The 20,530-nt window shown below is 41.9% G+C and overlaps 1 protein-coding gene across 1 annotated transcript in view; it reads left to right on the top strand.

The window, feature by feature from the left end:
- Positions 1-20,530, top strand: part of LOC138245569 (collagen alpha-1(XXIII) chain-like) — a 284,280-nt gene that overhangs the window by 192,565 nt on the left and 71,185 nt on the right. Inside the window, exons 14-17 of the mRNA XM_069199279.1 lie at positions 13,833-13,904; positions 16,335-16,379; positions 16,608-16,688; positions 19,691-19,726. Coding sequence (XP_069055380.1) covers positions 13,833-13,904; positions 16,335-16,379; positions 16,608-16,688; positions 19,691-19,726 — 234 coding nt within the window. The remainder of the gene's footprint in view (positions 1-13,832; positions 13,905-16,334; positions 16,380-16,607; positions 16,689-19,690; positions 19,727-20,530) is intronic.

Genomic DNA, 20,530 nt, shown 5'->3' with positions numbered 1-20,530 from the left:
CAAGACTCGTACTTCAGTTGTGAGCATTGGGTCTAAATACACACGCTGTTCAAGTGTCCTTCACTAGCAACCTGCACCTAAAACACATCTCCTTGAAGCACTGGCCAATATGCAGTTTAAGTCCGGTTTTCCTGCAACAAAAGCTTTAAACCTATCTGCCACAGAGGAACCTGATATCCATGGCACACAGAACATATATGCAGTACAAACAAAATAGCTCAAGATATTTTATTGGGTTGATCATCATCTTTGTTACCCTGTTGGTATTCTGTAAAATGAAATATCCTATCAATATTTCATTTCAGCAACACAACTTGGTTTTGTGGAACATCACTTCAGAGACTTTCAACATAGATTAACACATTAAATATTTTAAAAAAATACATTCTGACCTTACAGAAAATACTATAATATGCCTACAAATCCACAGAATAACTTCCATATGAGTGCTGATTTCTGACATTCTGACATCAGTACCTGCCGCTAGTAAGGAAACCACATCAATGGCCTATTATATTTCAGACGATATGTACCCATGACCCTTACGACTATTGTAGGTAACACCATACTTCATTTAGTTCAGTACACTACTTTGCATCATACTCATTTAACAATGTTAAACAATAAGATGGATGTAAGTAAATTATAGGCTTGGATCTTATTTAGAGTTTGACAAATGGGATACTCCTCCATTTTAAAAACGTTGTAGGCTGCAATGCATTTGTAATATAGCTGATAGAATGTTCTCCACTTTTGTGAAGGGACATCTGGGCAGTTTTAATGTAGTGACTTGATGGAGGTTTTTGTGACTTGTACCCTACAAATTCAACAAAGCCTGTTATGCAGTCATGTATGCTATTTCTGTTGGCAAAAAATTATGACTTCTGGGCTGTCCTAAAGAGGAATCAGTTTGAGATAACTTTACTAACAGTTTTGTAAACCAGGCAGTGAACTTTCTTTATATGATAGCAGAGGATATTGAGAATATTACACAACCGCAAACTAAGGAGGGGGGTTGAGGGTGAAGGTTTTGGGGTCAGATATGCAAATTAAAATGCTGTCAGCATAGATTGGAACCATATATCACTTTCTTTCGAAAGACTCATAGTGCAACAGATCCTTTGTGTTTTCTCACAGAAGAGGCTCTAGAGTAATTAGCTAGGCATTGGCCTTTTGGCTTTGCCAATGCTGACCCTCCCCCCCCCCCACACAGGTATCAGCAAAAGGCAAAAAGATAAAAATAATATTGCCACTATGGAACAGCATTGGCAAACAATAAGTAAGTGTGATGTAGTAGCTATTTTGTTTTTATTTTAAGTTACCGATTCAAGGTGGCAGATGTCTATCAGGGAGCAGTGAAATAAAAATAGGTGCAAGTGAGAGGCAAATAGCCAATGCCAGGTGTGTTTTAAAAAAAAAAAATGCACCTGGGAGAGTGGGAGCAACAGTGTAGAATGAGGCAGTGGAGTAGAGTAAGTGCCAGCGTGTTGCACGAGGAGCTGAATAGATTGTGTAAAAATATTTTTAAAACAATAGATAAACAAGCACAGCAGAGTTGCTGGGTAGGGGGTTTAAAAGCAAAACAAATGTAAAAACCCGAGAGGAATGGATAGCAGGAAGCAACAGACAAGCTATAGAGTAAGGGGGAGGGGATTTGAGTGGTGAGCAACACATGAAGGAGGAAGCAAGTAAACACATGCGATGAAGAAGCTATGCTCTCAGGGCAAGTGAGAGGGACAAATTGGAGAAGAAGAAGGGAAGGGATTGAATAAGAAGCAAGCAAATGAGATAGACAAGAGACTCAGCTAAGCAATGGGCGGACAAAACCCCACTCTAAATATCAGTATTGTGCACAATTGGACTTCAACAAAAGGCAGCTAGAAGCTGTCGGTCAGTAAGACCTGAAAAGGAGGGTAGAAATGTTCATCCTACTCTGTCAAAATCCATCTCACCATCCAAGGTCACAACTGTACAAGCATGCTCACAGTCACCCAAAAACCTACTCCTACAAACCAAGTTTGATCCTCATACATGAAGAATCAAAATACTTCTAATCTTTGCAAACATTTCTGGTAAAGAGTAGTACATTTTCAATTACCATCGGGTTCTTCCTGGTCTTGGTAAGAGGAGAGTATATCGTTAGTAATTGTACTTTTTTAAAGAGCTTTCATTGTAAATTAAAAAATATCTCAATCACTTGTCAAGCGCTAATTGTTCCCACAGGAAGCAGGTGTTTGGAAAGATGTTGTGCGCTGTCCTCATGAGACTTTGCTCCTTGAGTGAGTAGAGGCTGCACTATCATTTTCTGGGAACATCTCAAGCATGACATTCTGCAGCTCCTCTTTATGGTAAAACACAGACACAGCTCCAGTAGATGCTTACCTCATTTCCAGCTCAGGATAGTGCAACTCAAGCAAGTGCGAAGCTGCAGTGCTTAGACAAAGACACAGTATGAGGGCTCGCAGGAGGAGAAAACAGAACAACAATTGTGAGAGTAGCTGGTTGAAGGATGAACCATCTGATGGTTAGTTGGAGACGTCATAGAAATCATTACTGCAAAGATCTTAGATGTCAGAGCATCTCCGAGAAAGGGAGCTTAAAAATTTTGAACTAAGCATGACTCCGGTGATTAAAGGGCTTTGAGGAGGATAAGAGTAAATTATAATGGTGACACCAGAATTTGAGGTACATACCAGTATTTTAGGGTAACCAGAGGTGTAGAGGTGGTGTGCTACGCAGCTAAAATCAGGGGCAAACAGGATCTACAACTACATGGAAAGGGGGAGTTCATGTTCTCCAGTGTTGGATCTTTCATAGATTCACATGCTTGAATCATTCCCTGTCATCTAAGTGGGAGGCTTTAAAGGCAATGAACAATCACTTTAATAGCCTATCTATGTCCTTTATAAAAAAGGACCAAACTTGAACTATAACCATTTCGGCTATAGCACCCTGTGGAACACTCCCAAAAGAGGCTGAGTCCTTCAGTTTTTCTACCGCACGTTGTGTGAAGGGAGTCTACCTGAGGTCTGCTCAGTTTCTTCAGTGATTCACTTTTTTTTTTTTTGGATCATCTAGGATTATATTTCCTATCTCATTTCTCTGACCCTAGCGCTAATATGTCAGAGCAGCGGAAAAAAAAGAGAGATTACATGCTGAAGACATTCGAAGTGTATCTACTATCTTCATCCTGCCCCCAAGGTAAAGGACTACAAAATATGCCTAACCTTTTCCTTTAAAAGTCTCATGTATAGAGAGATGAGGTTATTATTGTGGCTACAGAAACTTTAGTCTGTCAGTTCTGTTAAGGAGAACAGTGAGGATTCTTTCACCTCACATGAGAGATCAAAGGGAGAAGTCCCGCCAAGGTTCTCCAGAGGCGTGCAGAAAAGCCGTAAAAGACTCCCCGTGAGAAAAAGGAAAAAACCTCCTCGGAGGCAATATCAAAGTATACAACTCCTTTTTTCAGTCCTCACACTGCATCAGTGAAATACTCTTCAGAAGCCACTCATGGTGAAACATAACCTGACAATGAGATGTCTACAGCAAAACCACTGTCAAAATCTTGTCTACTGATAAACTCATCCATGATAACCTCATCTACGACAACCTCATCGATGATAACCTCGTCTATAATGGTCGTCTACTATAATCTTGTGTACGATAACCTTGTCAATGATGGTCATCGAAGATGGTTGACAATAACCTCATCTACAATGGTCGTCTATAGCGGTCATCTACGATAACCTCGTCTATGATGGTTGTGGACAAAGGTCTACGATAACATCTATGATAACCTCATCTACAACTGCATCGTCGAGGACAGCATCATCTAGGACAGCCTCGTCTACCATGGCCTAGTCTACGAGAGCCTTGCCTACGATAACCTCGTCTTCAACTGCATCATCTATGACAGCCTCGTCTACGACAAAGGCCTCGTCTGCGACAATCTTGTCTACAATACAAACAACAACAAAAGCACCATTGTCATCAACAAAAACAAAAGGCACCACATGGTCCATCATAATTTAATGTCAACGATGAAGGGGACTAATACAAGTATGTCTGCAACAGGCAGCAATGTATGGAGAGGCAATATGTGGAACGATTTCACCAGTGCACTCCACCTCCAGCTTTAAAGGGCATGGTTCAGGTTCCTGTAGCTCTAGTACTACAACTACAGGGCATGTTAAGGGATTCCTACAAATACTTTCCTGAGGTTGCAAGGTCAAATCATTTCCAATATGCCAGCATTCTCCGATGCTCCTCCACTCCAAGAATGACTGTGGTGTCAAATGTTGCTGTGGTTCCTCGGAATGACCCGTGCACCTGGGGTGATGATGGGAAGAAGGTAGCATTCACAATGCTGAATCTGTACCTGATAAATGAGCAGGTTATTTAATGCCTTAGTCATCCCCTCTGGCACCCAAACTGGTGGATTTCCCAACAGATAATTTTTGATGGTTTCCATACCCTCATGGAACAGGCAGCCAAACACTTCAAACTTCCAATAACTAACAGGCTGTGAGAGCTATCTGAATTGTTGAGTATATCTGTAAAGAATTACAATCACACATCAGTCCTACCAATAATCCATAAGAAATAAAAAGCATCTGAAGACTCACCGCCGTCTCTGGTGGACAACCAAACCCAAGTCGGTCAGCACACAAGTGGCTCACTGTCTTTCGAAGAACCCTTCCACACCAATCACAACATTGCATCGCAAGCAAAGCAGATGCCTTGATAACATTGGAGAGAGGTTCTCAACCATGTCTGGTACTACTGAGTGGGCGTCCAATTCACTGGCAATACTGGGCAGGCATGACCACCAGATGTGGTCAGACATTGCCACATACATGGAATTTCTGCTGGAAGACATAAGGGCAGAAGCAAACAAAAAAAAAGAAAGATTCTGCAGGAGGGAGAAAGAACCTCATCGGAAATCATACATTGCACTATGGTCGTTTGCTGAAAGGTCCAACACCACCCTTTCATTATATAATACCCATGTTCAATGAAGTAGGTGGATCACAAATTGAGGTTTGGACCTCTTATGCCTCAGATTCAAGTTTGTAAAGAGTAAGAGCAGTTTCAAACAATTGTATCCAAGTATGCACTGATGTACAGAAATTGCATGTAACACAACCCCTTACACAGCTGAAGGCCTGGGGCTTTCTCAAGGCTTTAGTTTCAGTAGGCAAGTTGTATTACTCATTCTTAACCCATTGATAGGTCCACACAGAATGAAGATTCATGGTTAAACAACATAGGTTAGGTCGAGCCATATTTAGGTTGGGTACATCTGGTCCAGGACTAAATCCCGAATTCGCATGGAGGTTCAGAAAAGATCATTGCTCTATGGATTTAGGGCCAGATGTATCAAGGTACTGGTATGCATTTTTTTAAATAGCGAATTTTTAAAAATCGCTATTTAAGAAATGCAAAATGGTATGTAAGAAAATAGGGATTCCCTAATAGCGATTCCCACAGAGTCGCAATCGCTATTAGGGAATCGCTATTAAGAAATGCAACCCCATTTGTTCCTAGGAACCTTCAGGCCCATAGGTGCGAATGTTTTTGCATTTCCTAATTTGTGATCCCTTATTAGGGAATCTCAAATTAGGAAATGCAAAACCAACGGTGACAAGGGCCTAAGCCTCCCTTTGAGGCACTCCAAAATTTAATTGTGCACATGTGAAGTGCACAAATGCCCTAGGGGCATGTGTGAGCTACATGACACTTTTAAAAATGCTTTTTGAAAAACTGCACATGGTTACCAACAACTTGGAGTTGGTGGTAATTGCATTTCCTAAATGCCCAGTTCGCATTTAGGAAATGCTTGATACATGTGGAATTTCTTATTTGCGATTTCCTATTTAGGGAATCGAAATTTGCGATTTGCTAAATTAAGTCGCAATTTTAGGGAATCGCTAATTTTGCGATTCGCATCGTTTGCAAATGAAAAATAGTTTGATACATCTGGCCCTTAGTTTCAATAGGACCATGACAGCTGGTACGGTCAGCAGTCCTTGGACACCAAGGTTGGTTGAAGTTCACTACATTTAGACCTGAGATGCAAATGTTAGATATTCTATACAATGATGATGCTCTGTTTGCAGGCACTGATATTGCAAGATCTTTAGACGCATTACAATTTAAAAAACACCCTTTAGAGGGGCCCACGAAAAGACACTTTTTGTATTGAGGAGGATACCAGAGGCATCAGACTTATCAGCCCTCTCACCATCCCTTTATGCCAGCTTATCAGGTGGCAGCATGCCCCAAGCAACCATAAAGGAGAAGGCAGGCAGTGCAGGAAGGAAACACTGCCAGTAAACAGTGGCAACGTTGTAAGGACCAGTTATGCCTCATTCAACACACCATCCTGTGGGAGAAAATAATTTAAACTTTTTTCTTATCTATGGCGTAAGGCCTCGGACAAAAGGGACTGGGATCTCATCACATAGGGTCTCATGTTAAGGTTCACCCATATTCTGCCCACCAATCCACCAAAACGAGGGCACCCACCTCATCTCCTTCTTCTTCTGAAGGAAGTGCTAACTGTGCTAAGCAAAGGTGCCACTGAAAAAGTCCCACATTTTCAGCAGGGAATGGGCTTCTATTCTTGTTTTGTGCTCATAGGCAAGAAAATAGGGGAATGGTGACCTGCCCTAGACCTCTGGAAATTAATTAAGTATTTACAGACACAGGGCCTGATTCTAACTTTGGAGGACGGTGTTAAACCGTCCCAAAAGTGGCGGATATACCACCTACCGTATTACGAGTCCATTATATCCTATGGAACTCGTAATACGGTAGGTGGTATATCCGCCACTTTTGGGACGGTTTAACACCGTCCTCCAAAGTTAGAATCAGGCCCACAGTCTTTTTGCATGATGACGCTCTCAGACATCCTACATCTCCTAAACATGGACACCACAGGATGCATACTTCTACATCTCATCCCAACATTGCAAATAGCTACTCTTCAATTCAAAGTCCTCCCATTTGGCCTCAAATCAGCTCCCTGAATTTACCAAATTCCTAGCACCTGTGGCAGCTTCTCTCAGGAGGGATGGTCATCCGGTATTCCCCTTCCTCCACGACTGGTTGATAGAAGCACCAACAGCATTTCAACCATACAATACCACACAGGCTTTCCTAAAGTTATCCCACTGTAAATTTCCAAAAATCATCAACTATTTTATCCAAGAAGTTAATGTTCTTGGGCGCAACACTAGATACGACAAAGACTTTCTGTCCCAGAACAGGTAACAAAGGCTCAAGTAACTCGCTCTCAAACTATCCAGAAAAAAAAGACATTTTTAGTGAATCTGTTCAAATTGCGTCTTGACATGATGTTATCAGCGACCAATGGGATCCCCCTCCCATGCCTGAAAATGAGACCCTTACCGGACCAACTACAAAGCCATTGATTCAAACAGAAGCATAATTCGAGGACCGGGTGAACATCACATTAAATAAGATCAAAGCACTAGCCTGGTGACCCCCAGATCCCCCACCTACCAGATGGCTCCACCTTCTTACCTCAAATACCTGACTTCATAATAACTATGGATGCCTCCCTGGAGGGCTTGAGTGGTCATCGCTGGACCTGCAAATTCAAGGATAGTGGTCTCCACTCCAGCAGAGAAGCCACATCAAACGCCTGGAGCTCAAAGCCATCAATCTCAGTCTCCAAGCTTTCCTGCCAAGCATAGCAGAGTCTTAGCTGTTAGGTTGCATTGACAGTACCACCAGCAGGCACTATATGGACAATCAAGGGAGCACAAGATCACTGGCATTGTCCAAGAAGCTCAGGAAATCTGGAGCTGGCTGACAACACACAGAATAACTCTATGGGCCAAACATGTTCCTGGGACAAGCAATCTCTTTGCAGACATGCCAAGCGTAACTAGTAACAACTGCCAGGAATGGGAGCTTGATCAGTCTGCACTGAACAGGATCTTCTCACTCTGGGGCAAACCGGCACCAAATCGCTTTGCAACAAACAAGAATTACAAATGCCAGTTCTATGCAAGTTGGCATCCATATTTAGGATCGTGGAGGAATCCTTTTTCGATCAGATGGTCAGGGATTTATGCCTACACTTTTCCCAGGATACTTCTAATACCAAACGTTCTCAGCAAGATGAAAGAGGAATGGTGTTACTTCATCCGAACAGCTCCCATGTGGCCTAGGCAGACCTGGTGATGAACCAAGACCGGGACCATCACCCGGTCCCGACTTTTCTCATCTTATGTGCATACCTCCTAAACTCCATGAAGTCAAAGATCTGAATATTCCTCAGGACGGCAGTGATATCCTCTCCAAAGTAAGCGGTGGATGCTATGATAAAAACATACGAGCCTAAATGGAGATGTTTGGTTTATGGTGCCAGAAATAAAAACTGCATCCTCTAAAGGCATCACCTGAGGAGATGCTACTCTGTCTCCTTTCACTTGCTAAGTCTGGGTTTGTGCATGACTGTATCAAGATACATCTTGCTGCAACATCTAAATATAGGCATTCCTCACGTTCACTCTATTTGTGCTCGAACAGAGTCATCAAACAGTTCATGACATTATTGTTCAGAGTTTTTCCTTCGGTAATGGTTCCTCCCCTGGACCGGCGCTTGAACGTAGTACATTTTCAACTCATTAAGAGTCCATTTTAACCCAAATATAGAGCAGACTGCAAATGTTCTCACATGGAAGGTCGCATTGTTGCTAGAGCTCACTTTAGCCAGAAGAGTGAGTGAGATACAGGCACTCGCTGCTTAAGAACCCTTCTTGAGCTTCACTGTTGATTCTGTCATTGTCAGAACCAATCTAAAATTTATTTCCAAAGACCCTTCTGACTTTCACCTCAATAAGCCTTTAATATTATGGATTTTCTTCCCAGGTCCGACCTCACCAGCGGAAAGATATCTCCATGCGCTAGATATTATAACTTGTCTTAAGTTCTACCTACATTGCACTAAATGACTGAGAAAAACTGATCAGCTGTGCTGCAATCACAGAAGCAACCATCACTGTATGGCTCTCAGCTGTGATCCAGTTTTTGGCGTTCAAAGGCGGGCAAACCGCTCACAACAAAAACCATGGCACATACAACTAGGGCAATGTCCTCCTCATCTGCTTTGTTTGTGGGAGTGCTTCTGGAGAAGATATGTTGTTGTGCCACCTCAAAGAGTGTGCATACATTTGCGCTGCATTATGGCCTGGATTCGGCACAGTGCAGTGATACAGTGGTTGGACAGGTTGTATTGCACCACTTCTATAACGTGAGCTTCTTTGGGTTACATGTGTTTGATATTGTACTTATGCAAACTTTAATGGAATATATATATATATATATATATATATATATATATATATATATATATATATATATGCACACACACACTACTGCTTTGCTGCAATGCTGTGTTTCACCAAACCGGTGGTGCTGTTGTGATGCCTCAGCACAGCGTAGATTTAAATTTCACTTTCTCCTTGGCAACATTTTACAAAGAGGACAGCTCTCCTACTGCGTTCAATGATGGTGACGTTTAATAAGGAAACACAATAGAATGCTTTTCGACACCCAGTGCCTTTCTCAACCTGCGAGGTGCCAAATTGACTCTCTATTTCAAACCCCATGTGATTATTTCCAACCAATTACAAAGTGATGTCTCAATTACAGGAACTCAGAACTGAAGAACGCAATCAAGAATGGAAAAAATATTTACATTACAATAGAGCATAAAGAGCTTAATTTCAACAAAAACATCCCTGTGTGCACATTCACTAAAAACAATGAAATATTATTATTGTAGTGTGTAATTGAGCACCTGCACATAATGAGGACAACTGGATACAAAATGCACAAAGTCTGCTTCTGCTATTACTCCACTTCCAAATCTCTATGTGGCATAGATCACATTTACAACAACAATACCATTCTGAGTTTAACGCTCTAATATAATCTCATAGGGACACCAATTTGTCATGCCCCAGTGGGCTGTTACTACCTGTACTACCACCTCCCTAATCAGTTAGCCACAATCTTTCCCTAGTGAGCAAATCCAGGCATCATAGCTCCTTCACATCCTCTTCACCAATTCCTCATCTTCAGTCTGAAAAGAACACAAATAAAAATTACAATTCTATATTAAATCCAAGCAACATAACATGTTCGCTTTACCTTATCTAACTATTCAAACTAATTCTGCGGATAAGGCTCATCACTGCTTGGTATTCTGATTCAAGCATGTGAATCTATGAAAGATCCAGTACTGGAGAAGAAACTAATTACCTATTACTGTAGTTTCCCAGTATTTGACCCACCCTCCTCCCCTGAGAGGCTCCCCTCATATCATGGGATTTATTTCCCACTTGTGTTTTGAAAATCTGACCTCTCTTAGGAATGTTCCACATGGTGCTATCACCTGGTTAGTTCTAGTTTGGTCCTTTTTAAAAAAAAGACATGGATAGGCTATTAAGGTGATTGTTAATTGCCATTAGAGCCTATGATAATGATACATACTGCTTTATTATTGTAATGTGGGACTCCCACTTAGACTGCGAATGATTCAAGCATGTGAATCATGAAAGATAACTAATACTGGAGAACTACAGTTTCAGGTAAGTAACTTATTTTCTTACTTTGCACTCATCGTGAAAAACAGGAGGTGAAGCAGCAGAGGGTTTTTTGGATACAGTATTGGACTTGATTGCTATGTACATTAAAATCTATAAGGAATAATTTACCTAAAAAGGATATTGCAAACAAACCCAAAGTTGTATATGATTGTTTTTAATACAGTATGGCTACAAAACTCCTCGCCGTAAGCAAAATCCATTTACTGAATAATTACTGGTGTCTTATGCCACATAGTAAGCAGGTTTTAATGGAACTTATTACCACACCAGCACAAGCTTTGTGTTGCATACCTTGGAACTGTTATGGACGTACTATAAATACTTCACTCTAAACTAGGCAATGGTGCAGGCACTGGTTTACATTCAGTATGAGTCAGTATTGGCACTTCAGAAGCAGGGACTGGATTTTTACAACATTAAAAAATGTCATCAGGCGTAGAACTAAATCATTTAGAAATAAACATTAAAACCACAGAAGGATGGGGCGTTTTGTCATTGTTTAATTAAAATGAAAACCAGTTTGTTTTCATGAAAATGTTTCTCAGGCCAATGTAACTTGCAGCAGATGGCCTGGAGTGTGTTTACAGACATGGTAACATTAACTAAGGGGGTCTCATTATGCCAATCTACTATGCAGATGAATGTGACCTTAGTGCGGTTTCGGATTGAGTATTTTTTATAGGGCCCTAAATGTTCCTCTATGGAAATCTTTAAGCAACAGAGGGTTTTAAAAAAAAATCCTTATTTGTTATGGTTCGTGTGCATCTTTCCAGCTATACACAATGCTAATTTTGCATTGTAAAATGATGTATTGGAAATATATCATATTTTGTTGCGATTATTTGTATTAGTATTAATTTTCTCGAGCTTCTCAAAAAGAAGTGCTGTAAACGGATGACATCCTGTGATGGAAAGCATTGTAGAAGTGGTGGTTATGAAAAGGGAGATTACGAAGTTCGAGCAGATTGCATTTGAGGGCTCTTTTGAAGGATCCAAGGCTAGAAGTGTTCCAGTGGCATGAGCACAGAAGTGAAAATGCCTGATCTTTAAGGAGGCACGTGGTAGATTTTAATGTTTTGCGCTTGTTATTGAAGAGGGTCGAAGGGTGGTGGACCAGTGGGAAGGGAGTGATAGAATGCAACAAATGATGGGGGCTCGGTGAATATGGATGGATTTTGGATGCCTATTGAAGAAATTGTAAAGGATTTTGAGTGCACTGGGAGCCAGATTTCCTGACATTTCAGAGATGAAGGTGGGCCTCAAGCAGTTGCCTAATTGAAAAGGGTGCAGGTGGCATAGTTTAGGATTCCTTATGAGATTGGGAATGAGTACTGGCGCAAATTGAGGAAGAGGTTTTTGCTGTAGATTCGCTTACTCGTGACTATAGGGGCTGATTCACAAGTGTTTGAGGAGTAGTACTCTTATAGTATTCTATTATGGACTCTCCCTATTAGTAGCTGTGCAAAGAGGGCACAGTCCTTTTGATTTGTACCAATTCCAAAAGGCATGTTAACGTTCATGAGAGTACCGCAGGACTACTACTTCATGGACTCCAAAATGGCTTTGCGAATTGGCCCCGAAGTATTAGGCTGAGTGTAAGGTAGGATTTTTATGATGTTGTGCAAATGGTATGGGCGAAGATAAAGGATGAAAAGGGAGGCCTTTACTTGCTCCCATAAGGACCGCTGACATTATGGAACTAGAGGTGTGGAGGAAGAAAAATGTAACACTTTACAAGGAGTTGGCGAAGGCATAACTTTAGGAGCCCATGAAGAGGAGTCTTACATGATCTCAGCCTGGGCAGTTCGCTGCATTGGGTAGCACGCACCAATTTGAGGTGCCAGTGGCAAAAGGGCGGCCAAGCTGGAGGTGAGACCACAAGGGAGAAGGAGAAGCGAATCTGAGTGTATTACGTTTGTGTGACATGCACAGGTCTTCGTTACTCTACACACACTGATCTCCTCTCAGTCATGTTTATCTACACTGACCAACCACAGCCTCGATTAATGCTAAGAAGATAATACCGTCAGCTAAGAGAGAAAAACAACTTCCTGATTGATAGCGCAAAATAAAATCATATACGAAAGACATAAAATGAGGAACACATGGTGCAGTCAGTGAGGACAGTGTTCTCTGTGGTGACGAATGTCCTGCTGCCAAGTGAGGGGATTCACCCTGTCCGGATCAAAGCCCTGGTACAGGCCCTGTCCCTGCGAGTCTTGCTGCACAGGGGCTGGGAGGGGATTTAGGAAACCGGACCCTTGTCCTCGGCAGGCCCTGGTCCAAGAACCGCTCTAGCATTAAACAGACTGGTTTAGTGGTCTCTCTGACATTCCACAGTTATGGGACTTAACTCTTTTCGGAAGACATTCCATATTTATATGAGCCTCAACTCCAATACTAACAAAAGTGCTCATAGCGATGCCAAAATCTAGGACAGTGGTCAGTGGTCATTAGATCACACATAATGGCCACAGAAAGTGATGGGTTCATTGGACAATGCTTTAAATCGTCCCGGCTCGGCAACAGTAAACACGAATAGTTTGTTTCCTTTTAAACCACACCGTGGCAGTCCTGTCTTTCTGTTTACTTCCTACTAGAAAGATTTATACTAAGGACTCTGTCTGAAAAGTGTTTGCAAATCTCTGGTTGCTGACATTATGCTGAAGTTGGGATAACCAGAGGCCAACATATTGGGCTGACCAGTATGTTGATCCTCAAAATATACTCGTGTTGCATATTTTAATATATTCCTGATTTATTTCTGCGATTGGGTCAGGTCCTGCTGCATTGCTTTTAGGAAGAGTTTGGAAGCCCTGCTTTACATTGCTTGCTTAAGTGTGAACAGTTGCATAGCTGTACAGACCCATACATATCCACAGTGTGACTTCTGGAAATATAATGTTCTGTGAATAGACTGAAGAGGTAGCTTTGCTTTTCAAGCATCTGTCCACTAGCACTTTAATTGTTGTGTAGTTAAAGGTATGCAAAGTGCTGTATCTAATAATTACTCATTAGAAGGGTTTTTGAATGCAGCACTTTGAAATTCAGATAGGTTAAACGTGTGCCTATAAAATATGTTTGAACATAAACACAGCACAAGCGTAGCATGGAATATACGCATAAGCTGTGTTTCTTCAGGTAGTCTGTATACAACTAATGTCCGCCATGTTTTACTCCTCTCAGGGTCCTCCGGGTCCACCTGGTTTGCCTGGCCCTCAAGGCCCACCTGGCCTCCAAGGAACTCCTGGAGCAAAGGTTTGTTGGCTTTTGACAAGCGTCTACTTGTAACTTTCCTCTTAAATAAGGTAATCTATAAGAAAGCCACTCAGTACAATGTGTCACCAATTTTCTCTCTAGCTGTTCTTCCTTGATTTGTTCAATGATCGAACTTCATGGCTGGAAGTGCTTGTACTCTTGGTGGTTTAAGTGCCTTACACGTCTTTTTTACTACTCATGTTTTTAACATGATTCAGTCGACAACTTCAGGAAGTCTGTTTTAATTAAGAGCAATGTTTCTTGGGAACCGAGAAAAATTTGGAAATGCTAAATGAAAACGAATATTGTGAGTATTAACAGTTGGTAAAGAGTAATGAAGTTAAAACAAAAACTTAAGTCTGGTTCCCTCCAGAGCACAATTACCAAACTCATATCAGTCCGTCGAGACTTTTTCTAGGCTGGTAGTGCTTTGAAAACATATAAAATCATAAACAAAATGCCAAAGGGAGACGGAGGGCTTTGGAAATTCTAATGGAAACTCAGTATCTCCTATGTGATTATTTCTGGAACTGGAAAGCGGCACTAATCATTCAATAGCAGCTAGTGGTCACCAGTCTATATTGGTTAATGCCAGGATCTCTTAGGACTCCAGTCAGGCTTAGACTGGTAAATATATTGACTGAAAATATCTGTGGAGGGTGCAATGATAGTTCAGAACCTTTAAACATATATTATTTTAATATCCTGTTTCTCATAATTTCAAATAGCATAGTGTACTAGGGTACCTTTAGGCTAACTTCCATAGGCAAGGAAGTCCAATGACCTGGAAAATTGAGGCCTTCGGGGATCCTTCTGAGGCTAGTTGAAGATTGATCGATATCCTTATTGTCATTGCACACAAGCATACAAGTCTAGCTTGTTGGTGAGGTATTGTACATACATCCACAGACTGGAGCTTCCTTGATTTAGATGGAACTTAGTTTGCTTGGTTCTAACACAGAGACAACAACAGGAGCCATTTGTTAATTCTGAATTTTAGTCAACATCTTATTCATCCTTCTAGAAAGGTCGTCAGGCCCCTATGAAACTTTAACCAATCAAATTTGACTTGTTCTCGTATGACCTGGAACGGATGCTGAACTTTAAATGCCCAATCTTTTGTTGCTGACGTAGAAGGCTCGATATTCTTTATTCTTGGACAATTGACATGTGGTGCTTCAATAGTGGCGGATAACCACGTTTCATTAAGACAATTGCATTAAGTTTATGTGTGGTGATAAATGCCTGTTGCTTGCATGACTGTACAATGAGATATGATCACACAAAGTGATGGGTGTTTTTGATGGGTTTGCTGTGTGATGTGGACAGTTGCAAGATTGAGGTTGTTTACTGGGGTCATCAAAATAAGCCTGTGTCTTTGGTATTGGCTCAGAACAACCTGGAGACCAAAGCCCTGGAGTCTAGGATGATAAAGGGAGAGGCTAGCTACTGGTTGACTAATGCAGACGAAGGCTGTGTTTACATGCTCAAGTGATTGATTAATCATTTTTTTGTAGCGACAGGGTGGTGGTTTCTGAATGTGACGCCTGGTTTTGGTGGAATAAAGGGTGGTACTCTTGAACTGCTGATGCAGGGTGCCACAAGGTCAGATGGCCCGTTTCACGATGGTGTGCAGAACCAAATATTGTTTGTTTTATGGTAATCCCACCTGCAGCACTGCAGAAAACACAGCCGAAGTAAAAGACGTCTGTTACTTGGTGACATAATGCTAAAAATTCTCTCATGCTGGCTGGCATACAGTTTTTTTACTCTTCTCATTTGATTTGTCTTGCTATGATGCGATTTCAGCCCAGATCCATACTGAGCACTCGAACAATCGTAAAATAGTTGTAATAAAGTATATTTTAACAAATAATGTAAAAGCCAGATTTCTTCGAAATTAATCTACTGAAAAGTGCAAAACAGACCTCCAAAAGCAGTCTGTTTCCCTATCATATTTTACTGATGTGTAAACGTAGGACATGGGCGCAATTATTCGTCTCTTATCAAATTTGTGTCATGGCAGCCCTTAGCTACAAAGATGTACAGGTACATTCACTGTACCCATGCTGCTTCTAGGGCCATTTTGGAAGTGGGGGCTAGAAGCCTGCGACTAAGTCACCCTTGAGAGTCTGCACCAATCTGACCAATACCCACAAAATGGAGAGAGAAACCTAGAAATGTAATGCCCGTCAATGGCCATCATTTCCCATTTTATCTCCCTGAATCAGAGACTCTGCATTGTTCATAGCCTACCTCATACTTCCCATCACTGCTTTTGCTGCACTGTCTGTCGCAGGGTTTAATAATTGATTCAGTAGTATATTTTGCATCCATGACTACTGCTCTGCAGACGGAACCCCTACCTGAACAATTCCTGAGTACAGGTCTCTTTTTTTCTATGTTCTCACGATTTATTAATTTCTTTAGGGAGAACTTGGATTGCCCGGGACTCCTGGAATTGATGGGGAGAAGGTTTGTTTAATATGCTCTATTTTGTTTCATAATACATGTTTTTTGTTCCACTACTTTAATACAATTTACACAATGTGGTGCACGGTCGCTTTGGACACTTCAGTGGGAAGACAGAGTTCGAAATAGTCATATTAACTATTGTAATAATAATATTTGACATATGCATGATTTCAATATTTTTTTATACATTTGCATTGACAAATATAGATAAAAAGTATTGTTCTTTAGGGCTCAAAGGGAGACCAAGGAGAAGCCGGACTACCAGGATCCAAAGGGGAACGCGGGGAAATGGGGCTGGCGGGCCCTCCGGTAGGTCCCTCCGTGCATCCTTTTTGTATTTACAGTGCACTTCTTGCGATGCCCCACTCTGCCCCTTTGCTAGATGAAAGCTGCATAGGGTGAGATGGTTTTGTTCATTGACACCCCAGATTGCCATTATTTTCACCAGTCATTGATCAAACCTTAAAAGGAATGCAAAGCAAGAGACGGTCTTAGGACAGGAAGTTATATAGTTCAGCCTCAAAGAGACACATCACAATTGCTTTTAACCTAGTTCATGTTGTGGGATTCCTGAGCACTCTCTGGAGGGGAGTTACTGAGCCCTCTGACCACAGTAGGATCAGTTTGCTTCACCTCTCCTGATGGGAGTGAACACCACCTTCTCCTCTCAGAGGGCGAGGTAATGTTAGAGAAACAAAGAATGATGTACTGTGGTAGATGCCAAATTACTAGTACCGAAATCTAAGCAAGTGAGAGGGGTGCAACAAGGACTATGTTCTATGGCTGGAGGAGATGCATCGAGTGCAACTCTTCATCCAATGTTACCTTGCTTCATTTGAGAGAAAAACTTCCCAGTCGCTCTCAGTGTAATAATGTCGAATTTTAAGGAACTAAATCATAATAATAAGCAGGAAAGAGATAACTATTTTCACTTCAATATTAGGTCTTGTTCTTAAGTAATGTATATGTAGTTATTTTACTGATTTTGGAAGGATAGATGGCTGATTTGTTCCTGTCAATATTTGAACGTGTGACCAGCAGGTTTCCTACATAATTCTGCTGTTCACCAGCAGTCCGCTAAGTGAATTCAAATGCTTTGAGAAGATCTCCGTTATAAATATACTAAAGTTTAAAACTCTATAGCAAATGATTTCAAGCATGAAACACATAACACTAATAGGTCAGTACCACCGCTAAACCACCATGCTCCAGTATTCACAACAATTTTACCTCTATTTCTTGCACACTTATAAAGCGCGCTAAAGGCAACCAAGCAGTGACTACTAAGTGGTTAGTGAAAAGCTGCATAGTCACAAGGCTACCTGCTACTCACAGTACATGTGATAAGCAATGAAGGGATTTCACAGTGGACATTTAGGTGTCCCTTTTAGCGCACTGGGAGTGAGTTTGGATGAAACCAGATCCCCGCCATACTTAGGGCTGTTATTATCTAGATAATAATATCTATTGTATGAACAACCCTCATTAGTACACTTTGTGGAGGAAAGCTCTTGAAAAGTCACTGGGAGGGGGTTGCCTACCATGTGCTGGATCATCACCCTGTACGCCATGCGGATCCAAGCATAACTAAGGAAATTAGTGTAGATAACGTGTTGTGCTTCAATGGGCCACGCTTCTGCCACAGTTGACCAGAAGTAAGAGCTTATCCTAGAGTCTGACTGGCACAAACTCTGAAAAGCGCGATTCATTAACTAAGTTATATTATTTTATTTTAATAGTTGCACTTCAATTAAATTAGTCTTAACATGTATGTAGCAATTATTGTCTCGGTCTCCTACTTTGTAGCAGAACTTCCTGATTTTCAAATCCAGATGCAGAGCCTGATGGGAGGGAAAGAGTTTTGTTTGCTGTACTTTCTCATCCTTAGTTCCATTCGGATGCCTCAGCATCAACTACATATTTTTGATGAGGAAGTGTGGAGCCTAGAGGAAAGTAACTTCTAGAGAATGGTGGTCTAAGGCAGTTCATGAGGGCTAGCACCATGAAAGATTTCTGCTTAGCCACTGACTGCGAAACATATTCCTGTTTAGATTACTGTGATGCACATTTATCTTAAATGGGTACCTTTGAAACATGGCATGGCGGCAGCCTTCAATGGGCCACTGTTCGCCACCACTGCTTTAGAGATCATGAAACCTTCATTTTAGTGAGAAAAGTCTGACAGAGAAACTGAATGAAAATATTGGATGTGTATACCTTAGACTTTTCTTCTTCAGAATATCAGATCTGAATGACTTGTCCTCCCCTCCATCAGAGCATCAAGACTGCATGCCTTACACTCTGCTGTATCAGAACATCAGATCTGTATGCCTTACGCTCCGCTGTATCAGAGCATCAGATCTGGATGCCACCTTCTAACCTCCATCAGAGCATCAAGTCTACATGCCTTACACTCTATGTCGGAGCACCTGTATGCCTTACACTCCGCTGTACCAGAGCATCAGATCTGTATGCCTTGTTCTCCCCTCTCCCAGGGCATCAAGTCTGCATGCCTTACACTCCGCTGTATCAGAGCATCAGATCTGCATGCCTTACACTCTGCTATGTCGGAGCATCAGGTCTGTCTTCGTTGTACTCTTCTGTATCAGGGTATCTGGTATGCATGCCTTACACTCCGCTATCAAAAAGAGTAAGAGTAATTCTTTCCTTTGCATGGGAGTGCGGCCACAGGTAAATGTGAGTAACGCTTTACCACTATGCCTACACTGTATCATGGACTCAGATGCAAAGAAAAAAAGAACTTCAGGAAGCGCACTGACTGCGCACAAAGATGTGGCGCGGAGCGAGAGCACCCCTCTGGAGTAGGGAAAGCGCCTTGCAGGCAGGTGCAGTCACTCCCTTACCCACCTACAATGGGATCCCAGTCCTCCCCTTGGAAGTGGAGGCGCTTGTCGCCTGCACAGTTGAAGACGTACTGGCTGCTTCATATGACTGCTCCCTCTTTCATTAATGTGCTGTTCGAGAGCAGGCAGCATATTGATTGCAATAGGAAGAAATATCCCTGTTTGCACCAGGCCCACCCGTTTACAGCTGCGCCGTGGCACAAGCAGGGATAGAGTGCCCATTGAATCATACGGGCCCAGGTATCCATACCTCACAGTCACCTCCTGTGGAGTATCAGGTGTACACGCTGCGCACTCTTTCCGTCAGAGCATAATGTGTGCGTATCGTATACAACTGTCCTTCGGAGCGTCTCATGCCTTCCACTCACCTCCTTCATGTGTGTACGAATTGCATCGATCTCTGTCAGGACTGTATCGTGTGTTAACTGTACATGCTGTATTCCACAGGGAGTTCCTGGTGCAAAGGGAGTGATCGAGACATTGGTAAGTTACACGTTTGGTGAATGTTATTGCAATGTGATTCCAAATTCCTTTTATGTTGTTTTGCATTTTGAGGAAAAAAATGAAGAGGGGGAGTGGGGGTCCTTGCCTTACGGCAGCTGTGTGAATTCTGCAGCTGCACACTGTCAGAAATGAATTTCCAGAAAGCAGTCTAATCAGGCACCAAGCAGAAATGTTTTGGACACATACTATGGTAGTGTCTGCATTTATTTAATGCTTACCTACTAACCTTTAAGCCTGTGGCCAACTGTAGCCGCACCTTGTCTTCTGAACACAGGGGCCGTGGATTGTACTAAGTAGCTGCACCTTTTCACACACATACAATTATGTGAAGGCTGTAGCGCTGCAAACTAATGCTGGCATCTGTATTGTGATTCAGTATGATGATCGCCCTTCTGCTATAGGCTCAATTCATTCGTTTTTCCTTATGTTGTTGGCATTATCATTGAGCCGTCATGCTAACAGCATTGATAAAATCATAACCAACTGTGATTGGGTAATAATGCCTGGATCAACAACTCTCTAAGGCCGGTTCCTTCCATAAAGGTGCTGTAGATTAACAAGATTCTTATTGTTTTTATTTTCTTCATTGGCCAGGCCATCTCACAAATTAGTGCTGCTCACCGGAGCATCTCGGTGTCCGCACAAGAACCTCTTGTAATGAGAGTACATAGTGACAACAATCCTGTAGACACTCCATTGTCCCACATCTTACGCTTCTGTGTCTCAGCACTGGGTCAATCCCTCTCCATCCTGCAGTACGCTCTGTGTCTTTAAACAAGAAGG

The sequence above is a fragment of the Pleurodeles waltl genome, chromosome 7, assembly GCF_031143425.1.
Source record: "Pleurodeles waltl isolate 20211129_DDA chromosome 7, aPleWal1.hap1.20221129, whole genome shotgun sequence".
In the NCBI taxonomy this organism is placed as follows: Eukaryota; Metazoa; Chordata; class Amphibia; order Caudata; family Salamandridae; genus Pleurodeles; species Pleurodeles waltl.
This window is presented reverse-complemented; position numbering and strand designations above follow the sequence as displayed.